The sequence below is a fragment of the Cryptotermes secundus genome, unplaced genomic scaffold (genome assembly GCF_002891405.2).
Source record: "Cryptotermes secundus unplaced genomic scaffold, Csec_1.0 scaffold848, whole genome shotgun sequence".
In the NCBI taxonomy this organism is placed as follows: Eukaryota; Metazoa; Arthropoda; class Insecta; order Blattodea; family Kalotermitidae; genus Cryptotermes; species Cryptotermes secundus.
In genome coordinates this window covers 137,774-159,520 of record NW_019720721.1, presented here as the reverse complement: position 1 = coordinate 159,520, position 21,747 = coordinate 137,774, and the positions used below count along the sequence as shown (strand labels likewise).

The window sequence follows — 21,747 nt, the reverse complement described above, 5'->3', positions numbered from 1 at the left end:
CTCTAAAAATATTAAATACAATTTAAGTACAGCCTGAATTTCAAACAGATTATGCAGTAAGTACTTTTTTAACATTACATCAAATCTTACATTATGAATACTGTCTTGCAAACTGTGACTTTATATGAAACGACATTATGCGAATCAATTTTTACCATACAAAATTAGCAGACTTTCTTCAGCCCCTTAACATGATCACAGTACAAATATTATGAATGCTATCACACATAGTTATATATTACTGGTTATAAATACTCGTACATGCAATTATAAACTATAACAGTGTTCATTTAACATTTGGTATACTATATTGTATTAATGGCCAAAAGTGAAGGGTGTGAGCAGTGGATGATGTCCTGGTCTCATCAACATTAAACACTTGTTGGTGTGAGTGAAACGCCTCTTCTACCAATTTCTTAATCTCTGGGATGAATGATGATGTATTAACAAGATAACACAACGTTATCTGGAACCTTGGTATGAAAACAGTATCAATGCAACAGCAACACAATGTTAACTGAGAAGTTAAATTAGGACTTACTGTACCTTCTTAGTGTCATTATTTTCATAAAGTTTTAGGAACATTAACATTTGCTGGAAAATAAACCCACATAAATTTTACTTCTGTACAGCAGTGTTTGAGATGTTACTCAGAAAGCAGTAGGTTCATGCACGCACACAAGTGCACAAACATACTTACTTTCTAGGGCCGCGCCATGGCTCAAGTGGTTACTTGCTGGCTTCCCACCGTGGCGGCCCGGGTTCGATCCCAGGTCTGGTGAAGTGGGATTTGTTTTGGACAAAGTGGAGCTGGAGCAGGTTTTCTCCGAGTACTTCGGTTTCCCCTGCCAATCTTCATTCCACCAAATTCTCCATCATATTCACTCGGGGCAGGCTAGGCCAATCAGTGGCCGCCGTGGCGAGTGGACCCAGTTCGATTCCACCCCCCACTAAGCGAAATTTTACTTATTTTCTACGCCACAAAGATACTACAGGTTTATCCAAACTAAATGAAAACTTACCTTGTGAAAACATCAAACTCGAAGTTGGAAATGTAATCATTACATGTCAGGTCAATGGTGGATTTAAGGGCCATTGCCTCCAACCCAGAGCTGATTGGATGAACTTCATTCAATACCTGCCTGAAGATCTTCCATGGCACTAGAGTACTGAAGTGAAACAGTTTTATTTTAGTGATATATGCAGGAGATAACCGAAATTAAAACATTAATTTATACAGCACTGTTTTCACAAAACTGCTGTTTGGTTCCCAGATGGGAAACCAACGACCCTAATGTCTTTTATGGTTTACTCAGTTCACCCATGCAAGTACCAGGACAGCACCTTTGTACATACTCTCTCTTCTTTCCAAATCCCTTCTGCCTCACCACCTGAAATTAACCCTACACCTCGTTTCATACACTTCACACAGCATTAGTAATTAATAATTTAGAATATATAGCAATATAGGAGCATGGTTCCTGTTATTCACTTCTACATTCAGCAATCCCAATTTCCATTTGAACAGAGAAAAGGGTTATAGAAGAAGACATGGTTTCACACCTGAATTGCAGATGAGACTCAATGTAAACATTCAAACTGAATTCAGGTCACCATACTCTTTAACCTCGTGTTTCTAAATTACTGATAGCATTAATATGGCCAGGGCTTCAAAAATACAGTCATATGTTTACCTGGGGAAAGTTACTTTCATAAGCTGGCAAGTACATCTTCATAATAGTTCTGACAGCCCGCTTCAGTGTCATTATTCATATTAACATGTATGTGCCTATGTTGTCAGTATCTTTTCAACTGTTTTCTTGTGTTAACCATACCTGACCACATTAAGAATAGTAAGAAATTGTTTATAGCCATGTGTAGAGACAAGCAGATTACAGCTTTTACAAAAACGTTTCACAGATGTCCTATGACCCAAGTATGAGCAACAAGAATACACAGACAGATTGATGGGTTGTTACTCACTGGTCTTACATGGACAGCTAATTTAAAGATATCCAAATAACATTGCACAGGGTCTAACAAAAACAAAGAACATGACAAGATGATGTAACCACAGAGATCCACCAGCAGTCATTAAAATACGAACTCCTGAGAGGATACATCCAAAATCATAAATATCTACCATAAACAGTGTTGGAAACCAGAACTGCAGCAGGGAAATGATGACTGATATGAAGGTAAATCAAACATAACAATAACATGTTAGTGTGAAAAGAAAAAGGTTGATATAGCAATAAAAACCACCTATAACAGAAATATCAAGAAGAGGTGTAACAAAATATGTACATGCCCATAACAGATGAACTACGGAAATGTTGCACCAGAATAAAGTATACAGAGCTCCAGTATTTTAGCTCGAAGTATTTAAATGACAGCATTAAATGTCAAAAACTTCCACGCTTTGCTAGTGATAAAGTTGCAAAGCTCAGAAACTTTTAAACGATAGGAACCAGTTAGAACGAAGCTGCTCATTTTAAATATATAGATTGAAAAAATGTCATACATAAGTACTGCATATTTACCTATAGCACTTAGTGTGACCAGCTTATCACAAGATAAACTCAATTGTAACGCAGAACGAATGAATACTGAATTAACAGCAATGAATGAACGCTGAATTAAGAATTAATATAGCATTTCTTCGATGGCGTGAGATTGCAAATTAATATTTTAGTTTCATGCAGTTTTTCAAGGTCCTGATATTTATTTACTTCGGGCGCCAAACATGAGAAGGCAGCGGGGCTGGGAAACATGCAAGGCCACGCGAAGTACGTATTATCGGTTACGTCCTGCGATCGCTATCGATCTCTGCCCCCCTTCCTTCTCGTGCTTTCTACGTCACGTAGCGCATGCGCAAACTTGGCGGCTCCATTGAGAAACCAACCAACCCACGCGAGGACGAAGTGACAGATATTTTTACTATTTCTTCACTCTCTCTCACTCACACACATACAAGATGCTCGCGCGGAAGTAACTGCCCCCGCTTCAACAACTCATTCATTCGGTTACATCTTACGGACCACCTGGCTCAGTTTCAAACGGCGAAAATACCAACACCAAGTCAATAAACGACGTAACATATTTCCCATTTGTGTTCGTTCAACTTGCAGGTGTGCTGCGATTACTCTACTGTATATCTGGGAAGCACAAGTGAACAGATCGGACCTTGTGAATAAGCACAATTATCATGATAATGTATGAGGGGAGTTGTATGTACACGTATGTTTACATGAGACCGCCTCTGGACCCTATCCTCAGGCAAAAGAATCCAGTCCACACATATCGCATTTCCTGAAGATCCGAGTACCACCCCTCCATTCATGCTTAGGTCTCCCAAGTGGTCTGGTCACTTCACGTTAAAAAAAAAGAATGTTTTTCTCACGTCCCTCGTGCATCCCGGTGAACCGATACTGACTACAGTGAAATCCACTCGGTAACCAGCCTCTCCTATTTGCAACCAATTCCTTCACGATGTTTTACAAGGGCAGACCGCCTCTGTGGTCTAGTGGTCAGCGTTCCTGGCTACAGATCCAGATGTCCGGGTTAGATTCCCGGCGCTACCAGATTTTTTTCTGAGAAGTAGTGAGTTTGGAATGGGGTCCACTCAGCCTCGTGATGATAATTTAGGAGTTATTTCAAGGAAATAGCGGCTCCGGCCTAAAAAACCGAAATTAACGGCCGTGGGGATTCGTTGCGCTGACCACGCGACACCCTCCATCCGTTAAGTTGGCACTAAAGTTCGCCGACAAGCGGCGGTCGCTCGGTCGGTATAGTTCGCTTGCGGACTAAATTCAGTTTTTTTTTTTTTCGTAAAGGCGAAACATACGGTACAGACCTCCTTCAAATGCGTTCATATGTAAATGATTCGTCTTCTTTCAGAAACACAAAGTGACTTGATTTGGGGGTTGATTACCGGCAGGGCCACACAGACTCCCACACGAGGTTCTTTCAGTGGGAGCTAAATGGCTACCCGGAGCGCTGGGGCTGTTCACTCACCATAAGCCGAGGTCTGAGCGCACGGACTCTACCTCCATGCCCCTTATCGTGCATTCACAGCAACTTTAAGCATACAAAACTTTGCTTTATCACACAGACCAGTACTATTTCTGATTAAGAGCCTTGCATAATTTTCACAGCACAAAGTAAATGGGCACTGTGTAGTGTGGAGATGATCTTCATTTCATCTTGATGGTTCCCAGGCTTCCAATGTTGCTATTGTTGATGGCAAAAACAATTTGAAAGAAAGTAACCAATAAATTTCCAGGTCACTCCAACAATGCGGGAAAATTATGCGTGGCACGCAGAGAGCTGATGAAGGAAAGCTGGGAAGCAGAGACCTCTACAGAAAATAGGGAAACCGTGAATCCTCTTCTTGTTAGCCTTGAAGAGACCTCTGAGGAAGAAAATCTTTCAGCCTGGCGAGTCCCACTTGGGTATACACTGTGAGTATTAATGGGTCACAGATTTGGAATGATTTACGCAGCTATTCACTGCAGTAACCGGTTAACTGTAATTTTGTGCACACTGCCAGTGCTGCGCTATAAACAAGCCAACATCTTGAAGCGTTCACAGCAGCAGAAAATAATTATGAAATTTCATAATGGCAATTTAGTCCTCCCTATACATTTTGCTTTTCTGTTTCATGACAGAATCAACCTGCTTGATTTGATCAACCCAACAGAATTTCGTGAAGAGTACAAAAAATGAAGCCCTTCATTATATTCCGTCCTCTTTCCTTTCTGTTTTAGGCACAAATCTCAGAGTAATGTTCTTAAACCCCCACAATCTTCGTTCTTCCTTCCGGGTAAGAGACCGTCTCAAACCCGTACTATTTTATTTTAATCTTCACGTTTTTATGTGATCGGGAGTCTCTAAGTTAAGAATGTATTTCACGGCACTGTTTATTATAGATCTAGTTATTCTAAGTTGTTAAGGCAACTTGTGTCTTTCACTGTTTATCCACCGAGAACGTTATACAGATGGGTGCAGAACAGCCATAAACTTTTCTCTTCCTTGGTAGCAAGCATTCTCCAAAATTAATCTTCATTTAATTTCTTCCTGACTGTAAATTCTGTACCGATGTTCACAGCATTTGAACGCTGCCGCATATTCGATAGATGTACTGGCTATCTTTACATCTCTGTCGTACGTTCTGGTGACGAGGCGTGAACGTTCTCGGAGTTTATATTTAAACATACCAACCGGCCATAAGAGAAATTGGTCCCATGTTGCCATGTCAATTTGCTATAGGCTGTAACAGAATTCCGGCATTAATTACAGATTAACTGAAATAGCGACCATCGTTGTAACATACGGATCCATTTAAGGAGACACTGACACGCATAACGTGAGGATGTTTGGAAAGTCAATATCCGCACTGAATGAAGGATACAGACTGCTTGTGTAATGCTGAGGACAGCAGACAGGATGCGACGCAATTCATTGGCACAGCGGCAAGCAAGGTCCCCCTTACTGCACTTGAGGGATGAGACAGGGTGTGGGTGGCGCCCCTCCCTCTCACAGCGGCGTGTACACATATTGGGAGATTACACGTATGAGTCAATGTTCCTTACTGCAGCCCTCTGGCAAGTCAGATATAAAGTCTCGTAGCAAAAAGATATAATGCTCCAGACATGTGGGAACAGCAGAGCTGTGATTCACGAGTCCCTTAACCCTTATTAAAAGACTGCTTAATTTCGTAAGTAGGACGTCACTGCTTAAATTACACACATATCTAGCGAACTGTCATATGAACAATGAAGCGATGTATGCAGCGTATTCATAACACGTTTCATTAATTATAGTTTCCCGTTTTACCTTTTCAGTGTAGTGATGACGGAAATGCGCCATACACGTATCTTGAGGTCTGAGTGGCCAGCGTGCTTGCACCAGACTATGCACAACTATCTGATATCGTTTCTATATTCAGAAACTACCACAATTCTCATGTTAGGTGGGAAACTGCTTCACAACATAAACTGATTTTGTGAAGTTTCGGCGATTCTTGCTACAGGAACCTCTCTCGAGTCCTGGGAGAATTCCTTCTTCAAAAAAACATTCTGATCCAAGCTCTCAAGTACAGAAGTGTACAGTACGATGTACGAAGTGGTAATATTAGCATCCTGTTAAGGCTGCTGCTCACCTTCAGTTTTCCATAGTTCCTACTCTCCATTACACTTGTGTCTGTTTGCCCCACCTTAAGCGTAAGCATCTGAACGAGCGGTATTAAACAAATACGTAAATTTGAAAACTCATGAGTAAGTGTATACTGTAAGCGGCCTTCGTAGTCTAGGGGTAACGTTCCCACCTCATGACTCATGGTACGCGGGTTCAAACCCGGCGGAGGTCGTGGAATTTTTAAGGGCGGAAAAATTCAGGGAGGGACTTTAAGCCGTGGGTCCCGTGTCGTAAATTTAAGGCACGTAAAAGATCCTCATGTCTCTAGGAGACCTCTGAGCAAAATTAGGCAAAATGTTTCCCGCCCAAGTAGTTTCCAATGCCTCCGGTAGATGGGGAAGTTATCGGGTACCAATGCCAGCAGAGGGCCGACCTCGCTGGCAGAAAGGGGAGAATTATCGGGTACCACTGCCAGTAGAGGGCCGACCTCGCTGGCAGAAAGGGGAGATAGCGGGCACCAGTATCGGTAGGGTATGGCGACAGTAGAAATTAAAGGGGGACGTACAATAGACTATTAGTCGCGGTGCATGGGGAAACCCACCCCCTCTATACTGAATAACTGAATAACTGAAGTGTATACTGTAACGCAATGTTTAGTATGGGTTCATTAAGCTAAAGCTTGTAACTTCCTTCAGACTGCTTGCAAGTAGTTGCTTGTATTTCTTTACTAGTTTCTTGACTTCACAAGTTGCGTAGAATACTGAATAGAATCCGATGAAGTCATTGGATTATTTTTCAATTGACATAATCTTTCCAGCCGCATCTAACAGAAATGAGTACCAGGAATTAATTAAGTAATTTTCCTGGGGAGTAAAGCGCGGCCGGTGCGTAAGGCTGACAACCTTACCGCCATCTTTGAGCCGACTGTCTAGATAATGTGGGACCCTCAACGTCTCACAACCCTATGGGCCTTCATGGCCCGGTACAGGGATAGCTTTACTTTACGTTTACTAACAACAATCGCCACCCAGTTGAAGTCGCCAACCAACCGTCTTCTAGGCAATGAAACCTACTTGCACATATGTGTTTGCGAACTGCTAGAAACGAATACTGAATTGTTAAATTACATTCGGGTTCTAAAGACGAAATTCTTGTATGAAGTATATTGTGTGTATATACATATATACAGTAGAACTTGGTTATAACGTCATCAGAGGGACCTGAAAATAGTGTCGTTATAAACGAATGTCGTTGTAACCGAAATGGGCACTTGAACAGTAGCCTTACGTTAGTCACGTAAAAATCTACCAAAAACCGAGTTAAAATGTTGCATTTTTTAGTGAAATACGTAGTTAAGCACAGACTAACGTAACATTAACGTGGAATTGCCCAAATGTGTAATATCAAAGACATATTACAGCGCTTTTCACTGACAATACACACCGCACTAATACTGTATATTAAAGGTAGGCCTACTCACCAAATTACAGTAGATTACATCAATTGTTGTGCCTTACTGTACCTAGATACGAGTACAGTAATCAGTTATCTTCATCTGTTTCCTGTTACTTGCCCAATACACACTTTCTAAATTACGTTCAATGTCCATATCAGAGAAATTCAGGAATTAAAATGACGTTACATACGAGGTTGGTGCATTTATGCATGTCGTACTAAGCAAGGTATAAAAACAGTTGCTTTATGAGGAACTAGTTCGTACCATTGAATATTTGACGCAATAGACAAGGTGTGGCAGAAACCGATGTTGCTATAACCAAGTTTTACTGTATATATATTGAAGTATCTTGTATATTGAAGTATGCACACAATATTTCAGCAGGTGACTGACGTCACACTCTCATTGCTTGAGCGAATGAAGCGTAGAGATCGCATTGCTCGTATTTTCGAAGACACTATAGCAGACTTGAGAACGTGAGCAATGAATGCGAAAACACACTTTTTTAGAAGTCCTCTCACACGTAATAATAAATAAATATAACCACTAATAACAAAGCGTATACCAGTATCTTAAAAACAAAATCAATATGAAGAAAGCAGTCTTCTGGGATGTCAGTTAACACCACACTCACACTGTGCCACATCCCAAAAGACTGCTTTCTTCACAGTCACCGCCGTGAAAACCTCAAATCTTACATAATATCAATATGCACTAAAACTGATCATAAGTATCATAACACAGCACACCTTCCACTTCAGGAAGATAAGCTTCAGAGCCTTCTTACAAATTTACTTCTTCATTAATACTAGGCTCAATGTTACTATTAGTTCCACCTAAATTGTTTACTAAATAAGATTTAAAGTCTATGACGATGGTACATTAATACAAATATTATGTTTCTGGATATTATCCATCTTCCTGTTTCTATTTAAAAACGTTTCGGAGACTGGATTCTGTCGGATAATGGATAATGTCCAGAGACATAACATTTGCATAAACTGTTTACTTCTTGGTTAAGTACCTCATCCAAACTGCCATCTCGTTTCCAGCATTCTTACTCAGTCGGTTTCACGTGTTCACACAACGACACGTAGCCATTTTTCCCCACCTGCTGAAAACTCTTTTCGCAAGAAGAGAACATGCATCAGAAACAGTAAATCAAATGCAACCCATACCTTCAGGAGTCGAGATAGTTCAACCGGCATAGCGACTGGCTAAGGCTGGACGAACCGGATTCGATCCGCAGCAGGGCAAGATGTTTCTCTTCTCCACAGCGCCCATACTGGCTCTGGGGCCCACCCAGCCTCCTATCCAATAGGTAACCGAGGCTATTTTCCCGGGGGGGGGGAAGCGGCCGTGGCGTGAAACTGACCACTCACCTTCACCCAATGCCAAGTTAAAAAATGGTGGAGCTATACCTCCACTCCCCCATATGTCTTCACGCCATAGTGCTTAAGCACAGGGACAACTTTACCTTCTTTTTTTCTACCATCCCTTTACCTTATATCACTCTCTTCTACTGGATGGTACGTGGCAAGCGCAAAACACCGTGCCATGAGTCTTGAAAATTTAATCAAAGCTGCACTTCTTAATTCTCGACTTGTTCTGTTTTATGAGAACATATAATGTTGGTTGACATTTCGAGTCGAAAAAAACTTTCTGCTGATTGCGTGATTTCGTTCTTTCTTTCTTTCTTTCTTTCTTTCTTTTTTTTTCCGAATTAGAAGGGGCATTCTCTAACTGAACATTGTGGTAAGACGCAACATTTGCTTTATTTTGCTGTTGACGCTACATCGGGCCATCATCAGGCGTACAATGATATTAGTCCTAGTTCTTAAATTGCAACTAATTTCAATATGGATCCATATATGTAGGTTCTGTCTACACACTCTTGTAGGTATCCTGCATATTTCACCGGCTCGCTACACCGTTGTCATAGTAAATTATAGACATGCATGTAATAGTTTATGCACTAAAACATTAGTGTAAACAGTTCGATTTATATATAGGCTTCTTACAATACAACCTCCATTTTTTATCTACTTGAATTGTCACGAGGAGGAATTTGCCTTGGAATGAACTAGCAAGGGTCTGTGCTTAACATCCTGAGAAATTACAGCGAGTTCTAAATAAAGAAGTCGATTCAAAGTAATAGCAACGAACATAACATCCCGTGCAAAATGTTTAGTTTTGAAGCTTAATTAAATAAACTGGAACTAATATAAGTATGTACATTGAAGACTTTCCAGCAAACCCTCTTCCTATCACAGACAGCTCAACATCATGTGATGAGAAGGCAATTAATTATATTTGTGGCATATCGGTTAAAATTCAGAACACCGCTTCAGGGGAAAGTGTCCAGATCCATGGAGCAGAGTCCTTGAAAAGCTGACAGTTGGCTCAGCTCGCCAATAAATTCCTCGTCTTTCATGGAAACCAGAGGTCTACTGTCGTGTTCTCAAGATCCTTCAACTGAATAGCATCCACAGCCCGATAAATCTACACCACATCGTCACATCCTGTTTCTGTAAGATCCATTTTAATATTCTCCATGCTGCTTAGGCATCCAAAATTATTCTCTTCACGTGAAGACTTCCTGACCAAATTTTTGGGCGCACTTCTCATCTCTCCACACGCTCCACGTGTCCCGCCCAGCTCATCTTCCCTGATCTTATCACCGTAATAGTATCTGACGAACACACATTACGCAGCTTTCTCTTCTAGGTCAAAATATTTTCCTCAGTTCTATTTTCTCAAACGCCACCGATCTATGTTCTTCCTTGGAGTGCGAGACCACGGTTACATTGGCCTCGAAAATAAAACGATCATCCTTACTCCGTACCCACCCAAGTGCTGGGCCAGAGATGAAATGTTCATCATAAAGACCAAGGAGGTGATAATGTGCTGCTTAATAAGGTATATCACGTATCTTGGGGGGGGGGGTCTGGTGAGGATGGAGCAATAGTGGAATGATAATGAGCATGGGAAACAGAAGAAACTTGGAAAAAATCTGCTCCAGTGCAATTTCATCCGCAATGAACCTCACATGAAATCAACCCGGCCTAAATCCGAGTCTCCGCCGTGGAAGCCAGCGTCGAACCGCCTGACGTATGGTCAGGACCTTCAAACAGGCCTATGTTATCGCATCCTTTCAACACATTATGAGTTACCGGTTCTAGGCAATAGCAGTTTAGATAACTTTTTCCGTAGTCATGCAGGAAACACTTTCCTGGTTCTTGGACTCATGACAGTGCATGGAATAGTAGAGCAGTTACGAAACGGGGCTGTTGATTGGCTCCAGCATGCAAACGGGTGTAACTAGAGGACAAACTGATGCTCCTTAATTTGTTTCACTTCAATTAAATGATTTACTGGCTTCACCAGAAGAAGCGCTAAAATAAGAAATGTGACCAGTGAACTGTAAAACGTATGTTGAATATGTCCGATGTCAGATTTTAAAGTTTGTTGGTTCCTAATTTCTTACTGCACTTTCAAAAAAGTTTCAGTACTATGACATTTGAGTTAATCAAAGATTTTGAATCAATTACTGATGGTTATCTTCTGGCAAATAAGAATGCATACCAACGTTTCGGAAAAACCTACTTCTTCCGTCTTCAATGTAGAAGATGAAGGTATCATGTTCCTGCAAAACGCTGGTATCTATCATCAATTTTGACAGCCTCTCATTTTCGAAAGTGGCAATCTTCATATTCATTGCAGTGGGAACCTAATATTTATCATTTGCTTGTGATGTGTATTGTTATTTAAATGCACGATGAAAGAGGAACAATAGCGAAGCATGGTTAGAACATAATATTACTACTAACAGACAAAAATTAACAGCATTAAGCGTTTTCACTGTGAATTAAACATTTTTATATTTTAAGTTCATATCGGTACTGATAGCAATTTTATTCGGATGATCAAATCAAGAACGTTCAGACTGACGGGTTATGTAGCATGCATGGGGAGATGAGCAATAAACAGGCCTACAATATTTCAATTGGAGAGTTTGCAGGTTAGATACGAGGACTATTCGGAAAGAAACCTTTATTTTAGGGAACTAATGTAGGAGCGCGGTAGAGATCGCGCATGCGAGGTACCGTCACATGACACACTGCCTTGCAGACCATCAAATAACTGGTCATCTAGTATTTGTTCTTGTCCCTACAGAGTGAATTCTGATGCGTCCTGCGACTGTTAATAGCTGCGAAGTTCGCGCTGTTATCAGCCTTCTTCACGCTAAAACTTAAGTGCTGTGACACACGCATATGAAAACTCATTCCTTGAGACAAGTGCCTCAGTTCCAGCGGTGACTACGTTGAGAAGTAGTTTAAGTATGTACGTAACTTTTTTTTTACATAATACATTTTTATCATTACCTGCTTTGTTAACAGCTCACCCGAGGTTACTTTCCGAATAGCCCTCCTATCATGTGGCAGTCTTGGGCATTAATTGGAATAATATTATAATGGATCTTAAACAAGGCTTGAGGATATACACTGGCTTCATCTGCCTCAGGATGGGGTCCACTCTAGGGCTCTTGTGAACACGATAATGAACCCTCCGGTTATCACAAAGGTCGGTGATTATCATGACCAGCTGAGCGACTACTTTGGGGTCAGAAAGAGCTTGGTGAGGTCGAATGTATAATAAGTAAGTTGAAGGATATAGAGAAATGCTAAAGCTGGGGTTCCGAACTTCGACACGCTTACATCTGTAAATCTCTCGGAACAAGTACCACGGAAACACAGCCAATATAAGGGAATGGCCTATAATAAACACTGTCACACCACTGATTCGAAAGCCTGGGCTGCGGAGCTGCACAACGGGCACGTGTGTGGGTGTTTGAAAGGCAGGCGTGGTTCACAGAATGACGTGCACCGGAAATGCGTGTCGTGCTCCATATTTCCCTTCGTGACATCCTCTCATGTGCATGATTGGCCTGTCTGTAGCTGCCATGGTCAAGCTGCATGTAGCTCTGAAAGCGTTCTGTAGAAAAATCGGGAGGAATCGTCAAGTCAGGTCTACTGTGGCTTTCTTTTCTACTTTAATATTCTTGTGCCATTATGACTGAGCTTGGCTACCACGATGGCAATCGCGTGTCTGCTCCGTATATATTAAAAGTGTGAATAAAAACCGCCGATCACACGTACTTCGCTGTGTGACGTTACATGACCTCCGGTTATATTTCTTATAACTTAACAGAAGAATCTGTTAGATCTTTCATTGTAAAAATAGATCCATTTAACTCTGTAATTCAATAATGTAATATATTATTTATTTACAAACCACCTGATGATGGTCCACGTGACAGAAACATGTAGAGGTTGAATGACACAATAAAACTTATTAAACCACTGACAATTTTATTTATTTTAATACAGTTTATTAAATTTTAATTTACTTCGTTGTTGTATCGACGGTTCCAGTGCCTCGATTCCTTTCCACCGCTTACTGTTGGCATTCTCTGCCAAATTGCAGCGGTGTGACAAATGGGCTGGAGCACCTATGTTTTCAATATTTTTGGCAACAACACTCACCCTCCCATATCCTGCATTTATTTCTGGGTCACCCGGAATATGAGAAATTATTGTGATCGTTACAAAAAAACTCGATCTGGAGGTTTCGACATGTATACAAGTTCTTAATCCCCGCCGGATGCAAATAAGAAGAAAGAAAAAGGTAAAGTTATAACAGGCCGTGGAGGCCCATAGGGTTGTGAGACTTTGAGGTTCCCAAATCTTCTACACAATCGGTCACAGATGGCGGTGAGACTGTCAGCCTTACGCCTCGGCGGCACTTTACCCTCCAGCATGATTCTTGATACTCATTTATGTTAGAGGCTGAGTCGACCCCAGGGCCATAGTGCAGTTGGAAGGATTGGGTAACTTCAAAAATCCAATGAACTCATCGGGAAATGAACCCGCGACCTTCCGGCTTGCAGTCATAGTGCCTCAACCAGCTACGCTACTGCGTGGCCCCGAATGCCAATGAGTCATTTCCGAATGTCGACTGTACGTGTATATGCACGTGCACCTCGCTCACGCCTGAACGGTTATGCGGATGTAGTTCATATTTAGTATTTACGTTCAGGCACCAAAGGTCGGTGCCCGGTGGATGTGAACATTCTAACTTTTCAAAAATCGTGTCCCTTCACACGGGTCCCAAAACACGAATTTTCTTGAAAAAGGTTCAGATTTGGATTGGGTTCCAGTAATTTTTGGAGACAATCTCCCTAAATATAAGCCCGCATGCGGAATCTTCAGGAAAACAATCCCATCATATCTAAGATCAAATTTAATATTATCCACCCACCTACGTCTTTGTCTTCTTAGTGGACTCTTTTCTTCTGGCTTTCAAACCGGAATTATACATGCATTCCGCTTCTCCCCATGCATGCTACATGCCCTGACCATCTCATCCTCCCTGACTTGATCATTCTAATTACACTTGGTGAATAGTACAAGTTATGAAGCTCCTCATTATGCAGTTTTCTCCAACCTCCTGTCACTTCGTCTCCCTTCGGTCCAAATATTCTCAACACCCTCAGCCTATGTTCCTCCCTTACTGTCAGAGACCAAGTTTCACACCTATACAGAACAGGCAGGATTATAGTCTTGTATACCGTAGTTCTTATGTTTTTAGAAGGGGGACGCGGTAGCGTAGTTGGTTGAGGCATCATGCTTCATGCCGGAAGATCGCGGGTTCGATCCCCGATGAGGTCAGTGATTTTTTTTTCAATTCGCCTAATCCTTCCAGCAGCACTATGGCCCTGAGGTCGACTCAGCCTCTAACAGAAATGAGCACTGGGAAGATTCCTGGGGGATAACGGTCGGCGGGCGCGTATAGCTGACAACCTTACCGCCATCTGCGAGCCGACTGTCTAAAAAATGTGGGAGCCTCGACCTCTCACACCCCTATGGGCCTTCACGGCCTGTTACAGGCATACATTTGCTTTCTTTACCTTTAAGTTTTTAGACAGCAGACAAGAAGACAATGAATGGTAGCAAGAATTACCCGAATTAAGTCTCCTCTTAATTTCCTCCTGAATCAAATTCTGATTTGTTACTGTCGTTCCCAAATATTTGAACTACGCCACATTTTAGAAAAATGTGTAAGCCATCTTTATTTCATGACTTTGCTCTGCATTCTGATGACGAGACAGCAACATATACTTAGTTTTTTCTGCGTTTACTTCTAGACCAACCTCCTTACTAGCGTCAATTAAATTTTCTGCGTTTTTCTTTATGGCATCTATGTTACCTCCCAGCAGGTTCACGTCATCAGCGTAGATCAGCAGCTGATGTGTCCAATTTAATTTCAGTTCCGCCTGAAATTAAATAAAGCAGTCGCGGACAGCCGACAAGGTGTGGTCCTCCACATTAGGTTGGGCGTGGGTTTAACAACTCACAGTAAAAAACAAGCTTGTTACGAAATTTAAAAAAGGGTGTACATGAAACAATAAAAAAGTTACGTAACACGTGTACGTCCTAACCTGTTTACTCTGTGTCCAAGAATGGTCTACCAACAACAATCGATTTTTTCAAGGAAACGTAGTCAGTCAGTCTTTCAATACATTATACAGTATGTGAAATGTTCTTGCGCTGACTTTTATGAAACCGATATCATAACGTTCCAGGGCAATAAGTCGATTATTTACACCCTCTGGTACATTCAACAGTTATCAATCAGACATTTTTTGTATGTGCACTGTTTGTGCCACATGAGTGACACTGACAACCACCAGCAGCAGAGGGTTGGTTCTGTATAGATCAAGAGCTGGACGACCAGACACAACCAGCCCTTAGCAAGCGGTAAAGCGTCTGGTATGATGAGTAAGTGAAATCCATATAATATGGGTGTTAAAATCGTGTGGAACTGTGATGCTGAATTAAGTTCATAGCCGGGTTTAGCTTTGCCTTACAATAACAACACTGACCCATGACATGAAATACATGTTGGTCTCGTTTAGCGCCGCTAGTCCTTTTGCAGGTTTCGATTTTAAAACTTCTGAATACCTCAGCAAAAGATAGACACTCAGAAACCCACCACCGAAGGCCGGGCCATAGCTCAAGCGGTTAGTGGCTGCCTTCCCACCGCGGCGGTCCGCGTTCGATCCCGGGTCTGGTCAAGTGGGATTTGTGGTGGACAAAGTGGCGCTGGGGCGGGTTTTCTCCGAGTTCTTCGGTTTCCCTTGCCAATCTTCATTCCATCAAATTCTCCATTATCATAATCACCCGGGGCAGGCTACAATAGGCCAATCAATGGCCGCCGTGCCGAGTGGACCCAGTTGGTCTCCACCCACCCTAGCGAATTAAAAAAAAAACACCGATACTATCACGTAGTAACCATCTGTTAACACTGCAGCAAGAAAAGCGTGCTGACATCAAAATTTTCCGTGAGAAACAGAGTTTGACGACATTTTCACAAAACTCCGTCGCTAATGTTTAGTGACTATATGAATTATGTCGTTATTGCTAGCATTTTGTGCAAAACGTGAAGCTCGAGTTCAGAACGAAGGGCAGATCGGAAAAGAAGATGAAAACGTCTGGTCAGAAGTTTGTCCTAGAATTTGCGTGGACGAATTCAACAAAGTCCTAGATTTATATAAATTTAACCACCTCTGTTAGAGTCGAACGAAGTCCAACCCTGAAAGAATATCTGTTAAGCAAAATGTCAAGTGTCTGGCTTTCATTAGAATTCTGTGTGGGTAGAAACCGACGGGTACCACAATTTGCTGAAGCTGAGCGTGACTGAATCAACCTGTAAAGCTCGTACAGTTGAAATTATATTCGCTCCTCCCACATGGAATCCAACGCGATAAAAGTGCGTTACGGATTCGAAGCCCACGTAACGGATCAAAGGGACGAATCTAGGCAACAAGAGCTGTCGTAAGATTCGTTCAAATGTAAATATGTCGTGTAACGCACTTAGAGGGTAAACAATTTAGATTAAGTAGGCGGGCTATAACTAGAAACTATGCTTCAATATCTGTCACAAATGATTCAGACCTGTAATATCGGAACAGCGAAATGTCCAACCGTGAAACTATCAGGGATCAGCAATCATTTAGGCCATAAAAATGCAAAACACGGTGAAAAGGGTAAAATAAAATAAGAAACTGTTTTGTATCTACAATAAATGGTTACGAGTATCATTTAGAATAGAAATTCGCAAGGAACACATTTCGAGAATGTGCGTGCTCCATTTGCAGTACGCTCCATTTTGTTTTGTATGAATGTGAAACTGGTTTCTTGCCCCAGGGAAAAGTGAATGAATGCAGGCAACATGAACAATGTTAAGACGTGTAACTAGACACCCCCCCCCAAAAAAAATATATATATTCGTGAAAGGTTACATTAGTTAGAAACAAACACCAAAATCAAATGTAGATAGGCTTATAAGGAAATATTAGTGAACTTAAGAAGGGTTAGCGCTCTACACTTGGTAAACAGAGGGACTGCTATACACACATTCTGGTTAGGTGAAAGAATTACTTTCTGCCGCTTAGTGGAGTTAACGATGTTAGAAAGGATGCAAAACACAGACAAGAGCTGAACCACGGTTCCCAAGCCTACGTATATCTAAACGGAGATTGCAATTGACAAAGAGAACGGTATAGCTCAAATGATCACATTCCGGAAGAAATTATAGGGGCAGGATGTAAAACATATTGTGATCCACAAACTTGTTACTTCTACATGTTTTCTGCGGGCTTCGACCCGGACTATTCCCGTAACAATATTACCACTCGGACTATTCTTCTTGCTGCTTCCTGGTTGCTTGGCTTGTTCTTCCACTCTATTATTGAGGCAGAATTGTCCTCCGAAACGTCGGTACACTACCAGAATATACGGTGTATTTTTGGACAAACTTCTTGTAGTACGTGCCGCAAATATTATGATATGAATTTCCCAGTAGACTAAGGTTTACTTTCTTTAGCGAACAAGTAAGCAACACGATAGCTTGCCTGTAATGAGAAGAATTATCACTGGCTTCCTTCTGAAGACACTGTCATGAATCAAGCCCCCGTTTTAAAGTCACTTTTCTCTTCTCACCTTGCCGATACAATCTGTGTACTTTTCTTTGGGCTTCGAAGTGTAATTCCTAGCAATGGCATACTCTAACAAAATAGCAATAGCTTTACTACAAATCAAACACAAAGCTTTCCTGTTCATATAAACCCAAAAGCATTAAGACTAATGTAGCTATTTTATCAGAGACTAAGACAAAATTTAAAGGAACACAATATTTACATCACATACTGTTACACAGCGGAGTAGCTCATGGAAAGACAACCGTCTGGAACTGCAACTACAGTACATGAAAAAACTCAGTTAACAGAAAGCATAGTTATAATTTTATTCGTGACAGGTTAATCAATGTAACGAACTTTCAGAGAAGGAAAAGTAAGCCCTTAAAGAAGGCAAAATAATAAAGAGTTCTATAAAATCATTATAAAACTTATTTGATACCATTAACAAAAATAATTACCATACTACAAGGAAGAATTCAATGCCCGAGGAGGCAATGTTACCAATAAATGACATTTTCGGTAATAATGGAGAACTAGTGCTAAACGAGAACAATAAAATGCAAATAAACATGGCAACATATAATGCAACTGAAGTGAAGATAACGAATACATTTCTTAAATACTAAGATGTTCATAAATATACGTAACCAACAGAGGACACAGATCTATAACAGATTATGTACTCGCCAAAAAAAAAAAATGCTTTCAGTTATGAACGTTCATATATCTCGAAGATATGACATCTATTCTGACCATTATGCTCCCTTACTCACTTACTCATGGTGCTGAGCCCTTCTGGAGGAGCCGCCAATTCTGCAGCTACTCAAGAATTTCCCAGCATTTTATGGAACCCGAAGGTTCATCACTGTGTTCACAAGAGCCCTCCACTGGTCCCTATCCTGAGCCAGATTTATCCAATCCATACCATCCCATCCTATCTCTCTAAGATCCACTCTAATATTGTTCACCCACCTACGCCTTGGTCTTCCTTGTGGTCTCTTTCCTTCTGGCTTTCCCACCAATATCCTATATGCATTCCTCGTCTCCCCCATTCGTGCTACTTGATCTGCCCACCTCATCATCCTTGACTTCATCATTCTAATTATACTAGGAGAAGAGTACCTCACCAAAAATAAACTTGCACATGCCATGGGCTAAAACACGCAAACAAATTTACAAACACAGAAACAACTTTTCAAAGAACACTTGTTACGAGACAACTATATAAGCAGATTATACTTTCATCATCCCCAGACCGGCTCTGGGGACCACCCAACCTCCTATCCAATTGGTACCGGGAGTGAAATGGCCGGGGAGTGAAGCTGACCACTCACCTACAGCTAGTGCCGAGGTCAAGAAAATATGGTTCTATACATCCACTCCCACATACGCCTTCACGGCGTAGTGCTTTATTAGTTAAGCACAGGGACAACTTTACCTTCTTACAGGTCAGAGGGCCTAATCTGAAACAACGGGAGTTCAAATTATAAACTCCCTGTCTCAAATACTCTTCTTGCTGATTGATCTGGAAATTGATCAACTACGCGTTCTAATTCCTCGTAAGACTCAATGTGTCACAATAAACTTTTCTGATTCGCTGTAATATTCACATGCCAAAGAGGTTCCCTGCAAGTCCTACGCGATACGCAACACTAAACACACGCAAATAAGACTGCAGCCTACCGCGCATGTGTAAAGCCTACATCACACTTTATCAGCGCTAGTAAGAAAACGCTGTTTTTTTTTGTCTTAATGTATACCGCCACAGCATCAGTAGATTTTACATCTAAACACAAACTTCGTAATATGGATCAATGCTTGATTAATGCAGCTCAGCTATGATTGGTACTTGTACATATCTTCGACGTTCGAATGTTTTAAATGTTGAGGTACGGCAGAATTTTGAGGAAATGTTAGAGAATATCAATGGCGTCCGGAGAAGATTTGATAATCCTTCGTAATAAAGATCTCCGATTCCAGACCGTCGAATCCACTGCGTATTTCCTCCTCGCCTCATACGAGGTCAAACTCAAGGAAACATCAAAGGAATATCAGACCTCCCAAATGATGCTACCATCTAAAATGTGGATTTCTACCTTCAACCGCGCATCGAGGGCAGAGGCCAAAAAGGTCACAGACTGTACATACCTAGAGACCTAAGTCACAAACAAACAGGGGCGACGGAGGTAGTGTGATAAGTGGCGTTCGCACTTCTAAATTATTTTTACCTTTGAAGTCATACTGAAACCAGCCTCTAGGGAAATTTAAACACGGCAACCTGAAAATCTTTTTTTTTTCCTGAAATCAGTCTGTTTTGTTTAAATGTACTGGCCGTGTGAATGTGGTAAATTCTTTTTAACCTTGGGTCTAATTTTATGACAGAGACCTCAAGACGTCTGAAGAGAATGACACGAATTCTCTGAATATATCACACTCCACACAGCATGACTGACTTATTTCTAATGAGCTAATGCAAACAGTGGGAGAAGGGATAGCTCAGTCGGTATAGCGACGGACAACGGGATGGACGGCCCAGGTTCGATTCCTGACAGGTTCCGAAGCCAATCAAGCCTCCTATCCAATGGGTACCGCGGACTCTTTCCCCGGGGGTTAAGCTTACCACTCACTTCTATTTAGTGCCCAAGTAAAAAATGGTGGAGCTATACCTCCACTCCCCCGTACGTCTTTATGGCATAGTACTTGGCCAGTTAAGCAGAAAGACAACTTTACCTTTCACTGCGCGCAGTGCATAAAACAAAAGCAGCAGGTCGTGTGTCGATCGGTAGGTTTAATCTCCGAAGGAACTTGTCGCTGACACCACCTCGTTTTGGGCGCATGTACTAAGAACGCACAAACATTAATGTAATTATGCAGTCACACCTGAACTAGTTTCCCAGAAACAATATTTCCAGTAAAAGGGACATAACACACTCTTTGGCATCAGTGGAGGACTAGTTCCATCGGCTCAACAGGCGCAATAAAGCGCGTGTCGGACAGGATCATTAATTCAGCATCTGCTAGAAAGACTGACAGCCTCACTGTTCCATGTGGGACGCCATTCTCATTTCACTACAATTACAAGCTTTCTAAAGGATATAAATATAATTCATGTAACGGAAAGAGCATCATTGGTCTCAGAAGTTTCGATTCTAAACTAAGCACCGTTTGCAAAATCTACTATGCGAAATAAATTCATGTCTATATCCAGCAACTGCCATTGAAAACAACGGAATGAATATTTGTGAATCATCACTGGCACCAAACAGCAGATTCTAACAAGCGTTAAAAAAGCAAAACACATTTTATACAATCCTATTCGCATTACTCGTAAACGTTTTAGAAGCAAAGGCTTACTCGTACATACATTTCGCATATCATGTCACAGTCATCCAGCACACCAAAATATTTCGCAATATACTCGTATAAGTATATATGCATAAATGTACACACTTTCCAGATACCTATCATTACAATAGCGTCCACTGTTTATCTTCCGTCAAAACTGCAACACTTTTTCATTCTACACTTCAACACTACATGTTTCGGCCTCAAACGGCCATCTTCAGGCGTTTTTATGTTACAGATATTTTACTAAAACTGTGTTAAAATCACACGCTGTAGTCTTCTTAAGTAAGAAGACACAAAATCCTTTAAAATTTCTGTTGCATATTATTTCACCTCACCCGGGGTGTCGTCATTTTCGTAAATGTATCAATGCATTTTTTTTTCGGCAGCTTGCCCCTCACGTTCGTGGTCTACTTTCAGTTTTTGACTGCCATATGCTCCCGGTTTGTGCGCGCTTCCTCCACAGCGTGTGGTGTTGTCTTTACTAGACTTGACGGAAGACAAACAATGGACGCTAATTTGAACAATTGCAACGGGATGCTGAAATACAGAACCTATCATTACACAATATACCGAACCCTACATGATGTGGACCGGATGCTGTGCACGCCTTTACAAGTTCGCCACATCTGCACGGTTGACGACAGGGAATTACAGAGCACTAAAATGGAAAATTCCAAAATGTCCTGCCGTCCGTGAAGAAGGGAATGCCGGTGTTCACGTCCTCATTTAAATCTGGAGGTGAAAATACGGTCGGGTGGTCAGG

The 21,747-nt window shown here is 41.4% G+C and overlaps 1 protein-coding gene across 2 annotated transcripts in view; it reads right to left on the bottom strand.

The window, feature by feature from the left end:
• LOC111872262 (E3 ubiquitin-protein ligase CBL-B-B) overlaps positions 1 to 21,747 on the bottom strand; it is a gene marked incomplete at its 3' end in the record, with an annotated part of 117,484 nt that overhangs the window by 49,267 nt on the left and 46,470 nt on the right. For both annotated transcript variants that reach the window (XM_023865981.2, XM_033754695.1), the window contains 1 exon segment: positions 1,023 to 1,169. In XM_023865981.2, coding sequence (XP_023721749.2) covers positions 1,023 to 1,169 — 147 coding nt within the window.